The 16,019-nt window shown below is 50.1% G+C and overlaps 1 protein-coding gene across 1 annotated transcript; it reads right to left on the bottom strand.

The window, feature by feature from the left end:
• Nucleotides 1-603: 603 nt before the first annotated feature.
• Nucleotides 604-16,013, bottom strand: TFAP2E (transcription factor AP-2 epsilon). Its single transcript, XM_011357963.1, has 6 exons — nucleotides 15,884-16,013; nucleotides 15,249-15,300; nucleotides 5,523-5,745; nucleotides 4,050-4,168; nucleotides 3,315-3,456; nucleotides 604-1,530 (listed from the first exon to the last, which is right to left on the bottom strand). Exons 2-6 carry the CDS (start codon nucleotides 15,295-15,297, stop codon nucleotides 1,248-1,250), a joined length of 816 nt encoding a protein of 271 aa, XP_011356265.1. The 5' UTR covers nucleotides 15,298-15,300; nucleotides 15,884-16,013; the 3' UTR covers nucleotides 604-1,247.
• Nucleotides 16,014-16,019: the final 6 nt, after the last annotated feature.

Genomic DNA, 16,019 nt, shown 5'->3' with positions numbered 1-16,019 from the left:
ACATCACATAGGCCTAACAACCAGACACATTCACACACGGGCCCACCAAGTCACAATAACACATATACACACGCAAGAGTCACTTCACACACACACAACTAAATATACACACGCAAGAGTCACTTCACATACACCCAACTAAAAGCCACACTGACAAGCCAGATAGACCCACCATCTGCACCGCACCCCCTCTCACACAGGTGCCCACAGCCCCCTCCTATGATTCTGCCTTAGAGGCTCCTGACCACTCCAAACCTTCCTAATTCCCAGGGCTTCTTGGGAGGTGAATCCAGGCCTGGACTGAAGAAGGACAGAGAGGGCTTCACATCCAATGAAAAGGTTTTATTAAGAGAAATGAGAGAGCAATCTGAGAGTTGGGAAAGGTACATCAACTGCAGGGTCAAGAGAAATAACAGTAAATACAAAATCCCAGCGACAACCTCAGGGTCCCTGACATCTTTTTTCCCTCCCACCCCCAACCAGCCCTTTGTGAGCAAAAATACCCTCTCCATCACAGTCCAGCTGGACATCTTGGTGCATGAGCAGAAAACAGTGCAACAAGAGTCCTCAACTCATTGAGATAAATAAGTTGCGCCAGACATCTTTAAACTTTCGAATTTAATTATAACACACATAAATAAATAGGACAGACAGTAACAGGACTGTGAAGTGCAGCCTGGATTCAAGTTCTGAAATTTGTGCTTTGTCTTCTTTGTTCCTTGAGGGCCCCTTCCCCCCACTTTTCAAAGAGTGGGAGGGGTCCAAGGAGCACACTGGGGCTTCCTACTAGCACCCCTTTTCTCGGGGTAGGAGATTCTGGGATGAAGGGCACCAACTCCTCAGTAGTATCTCTGGTTTTTTAAGTTTTTCTCCTGCCATCACTAAAACCAGAAGGCCTTGGACCCTAGGGGCATCCACCACTGCCCGAGCATCCTAACGGGTGGGGCTCAGCCCCAGGAACCAGGCTCTTCAAAGCCAATTTCCTGTCCAAGCACTTCTCAGCAATCCAGGGTCAGAAAATTGCACACGTGAGGCAGACACCTTGGCCTTTAGCAATAAACCATCACAGAGATGACACCCTCGCCTTTCCAACCCAGATCCCTAACTGAGGGGTTTCTGGAAGAATGTTCTCTTTCTGGCCTGACTCCAACCCCACCTTGCAATCCTTTCCGATGTAGCTGCCCCCAGGAGCTATATGACCTCGTTTCAGGCCTTGGGAGCCCTTTAAAAATGGGGCAGGGAAGTGGTTATTTATGATGCTTGGCATCCTTCTCCGAAGCCTTGGTATCACCATGCCCACTGCCCGCACTGCTTAGAAACATCTTGTCCAGCCCCTTGAGTGACTCCAGCAAGTAGTTCTGGAAGGCAGTGAGGGCAGCACAGATGGCTGGCCCGCCGAAGCCATGGGTGATGAGGCTAAAGTGTGTCAGGCAGCTCTGCACTCCTGGATCCAGGATGAGGGCTGGGCGGCTGTTGCCCAGTGGTGAGCGGTCCTGAGCCATCAAGTCCGCAAACTCCTTGCAGATCTGCCTGATGGGGGATAAGAGGGTCAGAGGTTAGAGGACAAAGTTCTGAGCCCAGAGAAGGGCCCACCATGTGCTGGGCATTTTATATATATGTATGATTTCTGATCCTGCCAATAATCTGCAAATGATAATCATACCCATTTTACAGAGAATAAAACTAATGTTCAGAGACATTATCTGACTTGTCCCATATTACATAGCTGGTAAACAGTATATGCCAATACCCTATGATCTCTTTCTGTGGACGTCCTGCACACACTGGAAGTCCAGCCCCACTACCTTATCCAGGAGACTCTCCTTGATCCCCTCTCCCACTCCTACTCCCATCCCAAACACCCAGTGCCTCACAGAGCTTTGTCTTTGAAATTATTAGGGAACAATCCAGAATCTGCCTTGAATAATTGAAATAATAGCTAGTAGTGAACATAAACTGGGGTCTAGATCGTGTGCCAAGCACACTGTGTGCATCATCTCACTTAATCCTCACAACAAATCTATACTGCTATGATCATCCCCATCGTGTGAGGAAGAAACTGGTTTCGGATAGGTTAGATGATCTACTCAAGTGGCTAAGCTGGGATTTGAATGTAGCTCCAGTCTGCGGCCATTATTCATTTCTTTGTGCATCTTGCATATGGCTCAGGCAGAATAATCACTCGTGTCTTTATATCACCATGGAACCCAGTCAGCACCTTAGACATGACTGGGACCCAGGAAGTGCTTGATGAGTTAGCTGATTCATAAGTGAGATGAGCCCTGTCCTAGATATGTTTCTCCAGCTACCATACGAGCAGCCTCAAAGGTCCCATGAGTCATGGCAGTCCCTGGAGTCTGTGATTCCACTTCTGCCTAGAGAACTTGAAGAAGCCTCAAAGGAGGGAGGATGGGGTTGTGATTCGCATTAGATGGGGAGACTGGATAGTATTCTAAGCAGAAGAGCAAGCCCGAGGATGAGCGGGCAGGAGAGAGCAAGTAGATCAGTTGGAATAGGCATAGTCTGTGCCAGTAGATTGTGGGGCCCTTAAAGGAATCTGGACTTTACCATACAGATCAGTGATTTTCAATTTTTTTAAAAAAATCTTTCCTCTCTCTCTCTCTGGGATCCTTTCTAAAGATGAAATCTTATTAGAATGCTGGTTTTTTAAATAGACCTCAAGGCATCCCCACAGATCTGTTTGAAAATCAATGCAGTAGCAGTGGGAGCCACTGAAGGTTCTTGGGCAGGGGATCAGTCAGTGCATGTGCAGAGAGTCTGAGGGAACTGTGGGGTGCTGGGGCGAAGGCCCAGGAGTGAAATCAAGAGGCCAGAGTTGAGGTGGCAGCATTTGAATGGTAGTGAGGGTGGCACTGATGGGACTTGGCAGAGCGGTTAAGTGTGAAGTAAGGACAAGGGAGAGTCAACCTGGGGCCTAGGTAGGCATTTGTGCCCTGATGGAAGTCACTAGAGCAGAATGGCTGATGGCCAAGGCTCAGGCAAGGGGAGTAAGACCACAGAACCTCAGACCCATGATGAGACTGGGGTTGGTGATGCCACAGGGGTGTGGCACAGACTGTGTAAGCCTGTCTGTGACACTATTTTTGCTGATTCATAGAATCCAGATATGTTCACATATGTCCCTGTGTGCCCTCTGGCAGCACAGCATGGAGCCTCGGTATGCCATGTGTGGTGCCACTTGTGCCCATGTGTGTGTCTGTGTCTGTGCGTTGCACCTACGTGTGCCTGTTCATGGCACCCATGACAGCCTGACCATGGTGTCCAAAAGCACCCACACATGCACTCTCACTCACTTTGCGGCCAGAAGCATGTTCTTGCGGCTGTGCAGTTCCCCGGGGTCAGCGTGCTGTCGGCACAGGTAGTCAGCAGCTGCCTTGGCCGGGAACTCGGTCTCACAGACGTAGCCAAAGTCTCGGGCTAGGTGTATGGCCTCTCCTGGGGAGAGGAGAGGTAGAGAGATAAGCCATCACTGTGGCCAGGTGTACCTTTGAGCCTGGAGCACTGACTTGAACCTCTGAACCCCTGGCCAGGGGCCATCTGTCTCATATTGCTTATATAGATGCCTTGCTCTGATTTCTCTCCTTAGCCCCACTCCTGCCACAATCTCATTGCCCTCTCTTGGGGCCACCAGGGATGGGCCCTGAGCTCAGGGGTGGGAGCTGAGCCCTCCACATATCCCAGAGCCTGACTCGAGATGACCAAGCCCAGAGTCTCCAATTTTCAGGGAAAGGACTCTCACGCCTTCACCCTTTTACCACATCCAAACACTGGCCGCTCTTCCCCCCATGCACACACACACACACGCTCACACACACTCTATCTACTGCATAAGCACATGCACACATGCGATACACATACACATAACTACTATATGCACGTATTACACACACCACTCACTTATACATAACACACAGGTAACATACATGACGAAACACACCCTCCTGCATTAGAGGCAGTCACACACAGTCATACTAATGACACGGGTCCCCTCGTGCTCACGCTAATGCCCACCCTCAGGCCTCACTTACCCTCCACCAGCGAAGTCAGCAGTGTTACGTTGGCCGCCTTGCGACGGCCAGCTGGCAAGTTTAGCCCAATTTTCTCCAGCCGTTCCCGCAGGCACCGGCCCCCATTCTTGGACTTGGCCCTTCACATGCACAGGGAGAGACAGACAGACACACACTATGAAGACAAGAGAGAAGCATGTAGGCTAAGTGACCTTGCTGCCTCCACCAACTCCTGCTGAGGCTTGGGCCTGGCCCTGGGGACACTCTGGGACTTCTTTCAGCCTTGTTCTAACCTCTTCCTAACCTCTTCCTAACTTCACTGGCTTTGTAGCCAAAATGGGAGCAGAGGGCCTAGCATCCAGCCCCAGGGCCCCCCCTCATTTCTCCCTAATCCTCTCAACAGCAGGAACAGTCCAGGGTGGGACAGTATAGGTCAAAACTTGGGGTCCTTTTTTCTACCTTAGCATGCCAGCTAGGCCATACACATAGACCTTTACGCAGAGATTCTGGGACAGGCAGACACGCACAAGAGACACAGGTACACATAGATACACACACATAGATGAACACACACTGAGGGCCAAGAATAAACACATACCCCAGTAGAGACACACATATGCATAGACACACAGCCTCAGACACCCAGGGACTTATAAGGACACAGAGACACAGAGACGCATGTTCGCGCTAAGTCAGGATCCCAGGTACATTGTACAGACACAGATTCACACAAGCCCTTCTGCGGTGCTCAAAGAAACCAGGAATAAGGAGATACTCCAACACTTGCACAAATGCAACTGCACCACAGAGACACAGACATGTAAACATACATATGTCTGGCTCCAGATAGACATGCGATCATATATACAGAGTAGGACACACTCTAGCCAACACAGCGACTAAAAATAACACAGGAAACTCACACTCATGGAAACGTATCCTCCTGGCCATCCCTTACACCACATACACACAAACACGCACACATGCACACATGCACACACCATCCTCAGACCATCAAAACGCATAGCCCTGAAGCACAAATACCCTACCCAGGCAAAAGGACATGCACAAAGAGAAACAGATATACAACTATGAAGATAACCAAGGACCTAAACATATACACATCAGAAAGACCTCCTTAGGGAATGGGCTTTGGGTCCTGGGGTTCCTTTTCTGGGGGAGGGGGTGAAGATGGCACTCTCTCTTCTCCAGACCAGCTTTGTCTATCCTGCCCAGTGTGGATGAATCCTCCAACCCTTCTTTGTGCTCAGGCTTCTTCCTTCACTCCCCTATCCCAAGCCCACAGACCTGGGGTTGCTGCTTGGGGCCTGGGCATGCCCTCAGAGCAGCATAATCCCCCAGGGAATCTGAGGCTAGATGATGGCTCTATGGCCCGGAGTGAGGCTGGCCCCTCACCAATCCACCAAGAAGATCTGAAATGACCACAGATTTTGGCCCAGGCACTGTGTAGGGAGTGTGAGCAGGCCTTCCTACCTGCGAAGGACACCTCCCAGGAGCGAGGCATTGAGGCACTCAGGAGGCGAGAGTCGCCGCTGGACCTCCCCCACTGTCACCTTGTACTTGGATGTTGAGCTGAGCAGTGAGAGCCGGCCTGGCACGGAGCAGAAGACCTCACTGGGGTTTGTGATGCCGCCAACCAGGCTGTCTTTGGCCAGTGAGAGGGCTGAGAGGCTGCTGGCTTTGGAAGGGATGGGGACTGTGGAGCAGAAGCAAGAGCAAGGGAGAGAGAGAGAACAATGAGCCACGGACCACAGACCACTAGCCAGCTCTGGAGTGAGCACACTGATAAAGTACCAGCTGTGTTCAGGGCACCATGCTACTTCCTGGGCACACACAGCCACATCTCAACGTCCCAGCACCATTCAGAGGAAGTTTCTACTATCCATGCTTTACAAAGGAAGAAACTGAGGCACATCAAGGTTAACATGACTCTCCCAAGTTCACTCAGCTAATGGTGGTGGAAATTGAACCCAAGGCTGTCTGGCTCTTGAACCCATGTTCCCTTCACTAAGCCAGGCTAGTTCTCTGTGAAAACTCAAACAGCTTCAACAGAGCCTTGGAGTTTAGGCATCTGCAGTCAGAGAGGAAATGGAGTCTGAGCTGGAGGCAAGATTCCCGGTCTCTGTAAACAGATCTGCACAGTCACAAGGAGTCCCCAGCTCACCTCTGTCCACTGTGATCCCCATGTTTTCCCCACCCCCAGATCAGTGAGGGACCTGGGGGCTTTGGACTCTCACAACCCGGGGACAAGGACATTATGGCTCCATTAAGCCTCTTTCCCTGGCCCCTTCCTGCCAAGTCATTCTGGGATGCTCTAGGAGACTAGGAAGAAAGAGACATACTTAATAGCCCCCTCCCTGAAGTGCTCTCTAATTATCTTCTAATATCTATGAAGGGCAGGGAAGGGAATCTGAGAAGCTGATTCTCTACAACCCACTCGTGGCTCTAAAAAAAGAGTTCTTCCTGCAGTCTAACCTCCACCCTCCTGCTCGGCCTCAGGGGAAAGGGAGAATAATTAAGGCATTTGTTTTCCCTGGAGCTTCTCTTCTTTCAAAAAAGTGGTAGATAAGGCAGGCCTTCTGTGTGTGTTGGTTGGGGAGATCAAGTGGGCATCTGGGGCCAACAGTTACTGAGCACTCACTAGACTATGTGCTGACACCAACAACCTCACTGAATCCTCTGAACAACCCACAAGGGAGCTACATTTATTATTCTTATTTTACAGATGAGGAAACTGAAACCCAGATTGATGAAGTAGTATACCTGACATTATACAGCTGATAGATTTGGAACCAGGCGCAAGCCCTGGACTATGGTCCCAAAGGCAGCACATTCTTAGCTCATCAGCCATTCAGCAAATATTTGCTGAACACTTGTGTGCCAGGAACTGTGCTAGGCCTTGGAAATGCAGAGGAAGGCAAGGCTGGCTGACCCTGTCCCTGGCCTGGCAGAGCCCCTCCAGCTTCTGCCTCTCTGGATGTTCATCCCTACCCTCCACCCGGTCACCCAGCCAGAAACCTCAGTGATGTGCCCTCCACACTGCCCTCTCACACCACATCCATCCATTACCATGTCCTACGGCCCTCATTTCTCCACATGCCTTGCATGCAGCTACTTCCCCACGTGTGTGCACACATAGCTCACTAAGTTCTCACATGAATGTCAGCACAGCCCCTGCTCTGGTCTCCCTGCCTTGCTCCAGAGGGATCTTTCTGAAACATCTGTATCACTCCCCAGCCTAAAACCAGTCAGTGCCTGGTCAGTTCCCTGAGAACCACATTCCAGCTTCAGAGCTGGATGGAATATCGCCTCTCCTTCAGGGAGTGCCGACTATATATATATATATCAAGTGCTTTACGTCAATAGCTCTGTGGAGTGGGTCTATTATCCAGCCCCATTTCAAAATGAAGAAACTAAAACTTCAAACAGGTTAAGATGGCACAGCAATAAGGAGTAGAAAAGGGTCTCGACCTCCAGTCGTGGGCTCCAAAGTTCACATCCTTAATCATCATCATGCCCTCCCTTCTCCTCCCTGTGGTTTGGCTGTGCCCACCCCTCTTGCCTCATCCCCCATTTGTCCTTTAGCCTCTGGACCCACACTAACCACTAGAAATATACTGCAAGCCACAGATGTAAATTTCCATTTTTCTCATAGTCCCATTTTTAAAAAAAGTAAAAAGAAACATGTAAGGTTAATTTTAATATTTTATTTATCCCAATATCACTGAAACATAATCGACATTTTAAAAATTACTAATGAGCTATTTTACATACTTTTCTTGTACTTATTCTTCAAAATTCAATGTATTTTTATGCTACAGCCCATCTTAATTCAGACTGGCCACATTTCAAGTGCCCAATAGCTCCAGGTGGCTAGTGGCTCCCCCAGTGAACAACAACAGCACAGCTCTAGACTTCAAAGCAGGCAGAGCACAACAGGAGACATAAATCCGAAGGACGTGGGGGACTGGTGACTGGCACTGGCCTGTGTAAAGCCACTACTCACTGGGTGTTATCATGCAGGACACACCGACATTGTCAGAACTCCTGTTTTTTCTTTTTTTTTTCCTGGGGAGACAAGGATTCTGGATTTCTGTGTGAAATCTCTCTGTTTTTAAACATTGGCAACGGATCCAAATGTTTAAAAACCCAGTGCTGACCAAACAGACCACGTGTGAAGCGCCGCCTGGGCGTGTGAGCTCTGTGAGCCCCCTTTACTGCTCGCTGCCTGTTTCAGGGGCCCTTGTCCACTTCACTGAGCTCCCTCCTTCTCAAGCCTCATTTAGGTACCATCCCAGGTGCAAAGCTTCCTGGGCCCCCCCTCCCAGCTCCCTCTCACCCTCCATCATTGTCCTTACACACTGAACCTTCACATCTGCTTCCAACTCCATCTTCCCCACCAACTAGGAGTGCCTTGAGGGCAGAGTCTTCGCACAAGTGAGTGTCAGTGAATGTGGAATAAATGAGTGAAGCAAGGGCCCTTGAAACCTGAAATGAGAAAAAGAGTAATGGCCCACAGTCCAGATTTGGGGGGTGGGGTGGCACTGGGCAGCCTCATTCCTTTGTTAGCACCTAATAGTGAAACTGCCCTTTCTCCCTGGGTCCGCATTCAGGTCATGGAAGGGGGTTGAGTGGGAGAAGTGGAGGTGTGGGGGTGTGGAGAGAATGACCAGCACACACACCCTTCCCCAGACCGGTTCCCTGTCCCCAGAACAGGACCAAAAGTAGAGTGAGGCTAGTGAAGCACTTGCCTTGGGTGCAAAATTTAAGGAGGCACCAAAAAACCCAACAACAACAACAACAACAACAACAACAACAACAACAAACCCCTCGGTAATCAAGATAAATAGTATTTTAATAAAATATTAAAAAATAAAAATCAATGAAAAACTCCATGATGACAAAATACCAAATTTTAATCAGCCACAGGCTCTGATCTTGCTCTTGCACAACCCTGCTTCACTCACCTTACCCTAAACCCAGCCCTCCCCCAGAGCAAGGAGCAAGGATGTCCTGACTCACAGATACACTGACACTGGACAAGCAGCAGAAGCCATCCCTGCCTCCCACTCTGTGTCTCCCAGGCCTGCGCATGAGTTTCGTTTTTACCCGTGTCTTTCTGCCTTGAGGAGATTTTTTTGGGCGTGATAGAACTATTCTATATCTTAATTGTTTTCATGGTTATATGACTATATATATGTTTACAGTTATCAAAATTCATAGAAATGTACATCTAAAAAGAGAGTGAACTATATTGTATGTCAATTATACCTTACAATTAACTTAAAAAATAAAACGACAATTAAATTAAAAATAAAAAGACTGTCCTCCCTCCCATGACTCCTAGCCAGAGGGAGCGGTCAGAGGAACAGAGATTTCTTCTCTCCTCCAGCAGCCTCTTCTGTCCAACTTCTATTACAACCTGGGGCCCCCTGAGGCCAGGCTGTGTGAGAGGGAAGGACCAAAGCTGCGTGAGGCTATTTGTATGTGTGCAGACAGAGACAAGGTGAGCATATGTGTGTCACGAAAATGACTACACAAAAATTGTATGCTCTGTCATAGAATAATGAGGGTGAGATTGTGCATGTGCACACTTACTCAGCAAATACTGAGCCCCAGCTATACACACAGACAATCTCTGCCCTCCTTGAGTGTTGCAGGAATGTGGCAGCATGCATAGGGATATCTGCAAGTGTTTTTGCTCCTGTCGATAAATTTAAATATAGTGTATCTCAGATTTATGCAAACATAGGTGCAGCTGAGTATGGGTAAGTGACAGGTGTACACATGTTTGTGTATATGAATGAGCGGCTTTTTTGTTTTCCCCATTTGTCCTTCCCCTTTTCCTCAGGGCCTCTTCCCTCAAAAATGGTAAGAGGGATGGAACTCAAGGTAAGGGAAGCAGGTAGTCTGGGGAAGGGACAGTCATGGAGATGGAAATTAAGCTAGCACAGATTGCAAAGCAGGGACACTGGTGTTTGTCTTCCAAACCACAGTGACTCTTGAAGCTAAAGTGGTCTACTTATGGCGTCCCCCTGGTCACACAAGCAGAAGCCATTCACATATACTATGTGCTCCTACAGATACAAAAGCTCCCAGTTATTCAACCTGTTAGACAAGACTCTCACACACTCTATCTGTAGGGGGTAGATATACGGTCTGACCACTGAATCTGGAGCGTATACAACAGACTCTCCCAGGAAACTGGTAAGATTGCAATTCCTTCTAGAAGAAAACATAGAAGGAAAATCTTGGTGACCCTGGGTTGGACAAAGAGTTCCTAGCTACAATATCAAAAACATGATCCATAAAAGAAAATGATAAATTTAACTTCATCAAAATTTGAAACTTTTATACCTCAAAAGACACTATTAAGAAAATAAAAAGACAATCAAACTTGAAGACAATTTTGTCAAATCATACCTGATTAAGGATGTGTATCCAGAATATATAAAGAACTTATAACTCACTAATAAGATAACCTAATTAGAAAATCATCAAAATATGTAGATAGACATTTTACTAGAAATGATATGTGAATGGCTAATAAGCACATGAAAAACGTGCTCAACATCATTAGTCATTAAGGAAATGCAAATTAAAACTATACTGAGATACAACTAGGAAGGTCGTAACAAAAATGATAGACCTGTCAAGTGTTAGTGTGGATATGGAGAAACTGGAACCCTCACACATTGCTAGTGGGAATGTAAAGTAGAACAGCTGCTTTAGAAAACAGGTAGGCATTTTCTTAAAAAAATAAACACAAATTTACCATAAAATCCAGCATTTCCACTCCTAGGAATTTACCTAAGGGCAATGAAAACATATGTCCACACAAAAGACATGTATGTGAATGAACATAGCAGCATTGTTCATAATAGCCTAAAATGTGGAAACAACCCAGTGTCCACCAATTGATGAATGAATAAACAAAATGTGTTACATCATACAATGGAGTACTACTCAACAATAAAAAAACAAAATGAACTACTGATACATGCTACAACATGGATGAACCCTGAAACATTTTGCTAAGTAAAAGAAGCTAGATGTGAAAGTCTGAATATTTATATATTCCATTTATACAACATATCCAGAATATGCAAATTTATAAACAGAAAGCAGATCAGTGGTTGCCTAAGGCTTGGAGTGGGAAGGGGGATTAACTACAAATGGGAATGAAGGAGTTTTGGGGAGGTGATGGAAATGTCTTAAAATGGATTGTGGATCTGATTATGCAACTCTATAAATTTACTAAAAATTATTAAATTATAGTCTTAACAATGGGTGAATTTGAGTATGTAAATGTTACTTCTATAAATCCGTTAAAAACGCAAGTTCCAGGGTGCTCCAAGGCATTCCAGGGATTCTCCTTCAGTAGATGTAGGGTGGTGCCTAGGAAATCTGCATTTTCAAACAAGTCCCCCCATGGGATTCTGATGCACATGGCTCCTTAGATCACACTTAGAGTACAACTGGTCTAAAGCCTTGGGGGTTGGGGGACAGCACCGGGAAGGTACCCAGGAGGGATAGTGACCCCCTTCCCAGACCACTTGAGTCTCCACATCTCCCCCAGTGGGGCCTGCTGGTTCAGTTTCCTTCTCACTAACAGCAGCTTTCTTTGAAATATAGCTCCTACCCTTCACTCCCCTGCTCTCTGTTGCCCTCGGGTACCCTTCAACTCTATCTGCATAGGCACTGCTCCGTCTCTTTATGGGGCAGACAGTGACCTGCATGGGAGGCAAGTGAGGCAGGGGTGTGAGAATACAGGGTCAGATAGGTCTTCACGTAAAATTTTGATATATTTTTTATCATGGATTTTTTGCATTATTTTTTATTTTAAAATATCACATTAAGATATATATTTTTGGATATATTATTTATCCAAATCTTGCCTCGAAGGCAAATACCTCACCCTAGGCCTGGCCCTGCTTGAAGATTCACTTGAAAGCCCAGACCCTCCCATCTCCCTTTTCCTTCTCCAGCAGAGGAGAGGATGGCGATTCACATCAGCGCCACCCTCCCCCCGCCCCCCAGAAGCTCTGAGACTGGAGGCAGAGCCCAGCAGAGAGGGATTCCCTGCCCCCAACAAGGTAACCCACTCTCCTCCAAGGGAAGGAGGGGCATCTCAGTTCTCATCCCCAAAACACTCTTCCAGATGTGACTGTTTAACCTGAAACCCAGGAACATTTTTAACCTGCCAGGCTTTGCCACAGGTGAGGGCATTTGCACATGCTGGACCTAGTGTGGCGAAAGCAGCTAGACCCTTTCTACACCCCCTCTCCCAATGCAATGAGACTTCAAAACCCATCCATCAATCATTCATTCAACAAACACCCCTTGAGCGCCTATGGAGCTGTTTTCTAAGGTCTCTTCTCCAGGAAGCCTCCCAACCTCAGGCGCTCTCTCGGCTCCTCTTCTGAGCTCCCACCAGGACATGTACAGACCCACTCGCTGCCTCTGTCCGTTGGAAACTATTCCTGTCCAGGTCTGTCTCCCCAATCAGTTCCGCCTGCTTTCTGTGCTCCTTGGGCAGGTCGCAAAACTGGAGGTAACAAATGTGGGCAAAAAAAAAAAAAAAATGGAGGGCTCCTGCTTCCTCTCAGGTCCGCGTGGGTCCCATCTGCCATCCCCTGACCCACACCGTGGCTGCAAGCGGTGGCGGGCCTGGAAGAGTGTTGTGGGGCAGGGTACTCCCTTCCCCTCCAGGACAAGAGTTCTGGGCTCAGAGAACTTCCAGGCTCTCCTTCCTGGCAGCACCTGGAGGTAGGAAGGATGCTTCTGGGATAGGGCTGGGGCTGCCTGCTATTCGCAATCAGGATTCCAACTGCAGGGGACACAGCCACCCCTCCCTCTAGGGCCAGGAGGAGCTGGAGAAATTGGATGTTTCAGATAGCCAAGAGTGAGTGACTTTCCAGAATTCTAGGGCCTGGGCTCGAATGGTGTTTCCTCACAGCCCCCGGCAGGTGCCAGAGGACTTCAGGACTCGACATGGGCTCCTGATGCCTTCTGAAGGGCCTGAGAGTGAAGAAGGGTGCTAATTCACGGCCCGCGAGGGGCCAGAGTCCAGCAGGGCTCCAGCTGGGCCACCTGCTTAGCCACAAAGGCTCCACTCGGTCGTCCACCATGCATCCCGTAGGTCGAGACCTCCGGCGATCAGCTCTGCTTCCGCGTTTGCAAAGCCTGAAAGCTCCGGCACTACCCGCTCTCCTCCCTACAGGCCTGTCGCGCCAGCAGAAGGCCAAGCTCTAGGCTCGGGAACCAGGCGCTTCCTTCCGCAGGGAGCCACCGGCTCTCATCCCCCACCTTTTCCGCAGCGCTCTGGGCTTTGACTTGATGTCTAGGGTAGGGTGTCCAGGGCGCAGTCCCCAGCTCAGATCGCCGGCGCTTCACCTCGCTGCACTCGGGTACCAACAGGCTGACACCGTGATCCAACTGGTGTGCGAGCCCGCGCCCGCGACACACCGCACCCGCGACGCACCGCACCCGCACCCACATCTGCCCCCCAGGGAGCTAGTGGGCAGCACTCCCGGCAGTCCTGGCCTCACTCAGGTGTGTTCCTTGGGACCACCTTTGGGGATTCTGGAGCACATTCAGGATCTGGAAATTACGGAAATTGATGTCCCTTGAGAGAAACCAGCTTGGGGCAATTCCAGTCCCTCCTAGTAACCAGTCTCCTGTCCTGGCTCTGATTTGGGGATTGGGGTTTAAGGTACTCAGAGCCCCAGGTGATCTTTCCACCCTTCCCCAGGGCAGAGGTCCCCAAATGCAGGGAGGGGACTTGCTTCCCCCAAAGGGTCATGGAGTCAGTGAGCCTAGGCTCCCCAGCCCCTGGGGTCCTGGCAGGAGTCAGAAACTGGAGATTGAGACCATGATCACATCTCTCGGTGGATACATCTCAGTTGCAGGCTCTTTGCCAACTGCTTTTCCTTCCCATGGGTTCAAAAAAGTCCACTAAGCCAAAGGCAGTGCCGACCCCGAAGAGCTGGGTTCTGAACTGCACACCTCCACCCCCACTCCCCTGGGAACACGTGGAGCGAAAACAGAGCCCGGGCTTGAATTCATTGTTGAAAAAAAAGCAATTGGAGCCAAATCCCACAGGAGCCACGCCTGCCCCAGGCACCGAGGGCTTGTCTGCGCCTCCGAATTCCTCCTGCGCACCCGCCCCAAATCTAAGGAGCCTGCCTGCCCAACGTCTGGACCCCTCGGGATCTCTCTCTCTGTCTCTGTCTCTCTTTTTCTCACCTTTCCCTGGCACAGCCAGAATTCAGTCTTCAGGCTAGAAAATCCACTCTAGGGCAGGTCTTAAATCTCTGTTTGCAAAGGCACAAACACCCCCGACCCCCAAAATACACAGGAGCAACCTTCACATGCTTAGGGATCATCAGTACCAAAGGACAAATCCTGGGGCACAACGAAGGCCCTCACACACAGAGAGACCCCCCCAAAACACAGAAATGTACACCAACATAATAGAAACGTGTCACACACACTCACAGCAACAGAAGCACAAAATACCAGAAAGACACTTAGCAAAGGAACACACAGACATGCACAAGACCCGGAACTCACACAGACACCCAGGAGCAGGTGGGCCCCCACCGTCCTGCACAGGGCCTAACAGGATATTCACGCACCAGCTCCACTAATCCTAAATGCGAAGGAGGCTCCCGCTTGGAGAGAAAATTCTCCAGGGAAACGCAAGGTCCCCAAGGCTGGAAAGGAAGGGGCAGAAACTGCTTGTCAGGCTAGCACATGGTAAGGCTCTGTAAAGTGGAACTCATTTAACAAAATCCGTGGGAACAGCACCCACATTCCCACCTCTTAGGAAACAGGGAAGTGGTTTAACTCGTTCTGCAGATGAACTCCAGATCCACAAGAGTGCCCTTTCCTCAGTAGGGAGAGGCCTGGTCCCTGAGCGGCTTGGCTGGCCCGGGCAGCCTAGTGAGCCCTGATGGACTCGGGACCATCCCAGGCCGCAGGCTCTGAGGCCAACTCACCAACGAGGGCAGCTGCCCAAGCACCGACCAGGATCCCCAGCCTTCACTGCCCCTCTACCGGGCAAGGAAGAGTGCAGGCGGCTACCGAGCCGGGCGATGCACAAGGCACGCTCCATGGAGAAGAAATTGATCTGTGCGCCCAGGGCCTGCACCATCTCGCCCGGTTCTGCCCTGGCAGATACACGCCATTCCTTACCTTTCTTGATCACGGACTGGTCCAGAAGACTCATTCCTGGCTCATCCATGGCCTGCAAATAGGAGCGGGGTGGTAAGGGCGCTTGTGGATCTAGTTTCCTGTCGCTCTCCCAGCCCTTCCTGTCTGTCCCTGGTCTCTGTCCTGTCTGCTCCACCCAACGCGCACCACCGTTGCCCGGGGCGGCGACGGGCGGGACCAGGATTCGCCGAGGCTCCGCACCTTTTGTGCAGCCGATCTGGGCCCTGGGTACCTCACCGTGCAGTAAGGGAATTGTAAACCGTAGACCGGCAACTCCTCTGCCTCTCTTCGCTCCAGACACAGGCTGCCCCAACAGCCTGGGACTGGGCACAAATGCCCTACGTGGCCCAGCGGTGAGGGAGAGAAGTGCCTTAGACCCTGCCCATTTATCCCGCTGAGGTTTGCTGCCATCCAGGCACCGCGCACGGACTCAGTGCCAGGACGCCTTAATGGCCAGGGAGCATCTAACCTAGGTCGTGGGACACATCCTCGGAGTCACGAGTGAGAAGTGGCAGGTTGGGAAAAAGTCGAGTTCCTGCATTCGTCACTCTGTCTCCAGCCAGAGTCCTAAATCACCGCGGTCGTTCCTGGCCCATCCCGGAACGTTCGGGCCTCACCTGCAGGTCCTCCAGGCCCGGCGGCGCCGCCAGCCCGGGGAGGCCGAGGGGCGCGTCGGCTAGACCGTGCGCGCCGTCGGCCAAGCTGTGCAGGAGCCTGGGCACAGCGGCGGCGTAGTCGCGGCGCGGGTCGAGG

The sequence above is a fragment of the Pteropus vampyrus genome, unplaced genomic scaffold, assembly GCF_000151845.1.
Source record: "Pteropus vampyrus isolate Shadow unplaced genomic scaffold, Pvam_2.0 Scaffold36, whole genome shotgun sequence".
Taxonomy (NCBI): Eukaryota; Metazoa; Chordata; class Mammalia; order Chiroptera; family Pteropodidae; genus Pteropus; species Pteropus vampyrus.
The sequence above is the reverse complement of the archived record's forward strand: the minus strand, read 5'-3'. Positions and strand labels throughout refer to the sequence as shown.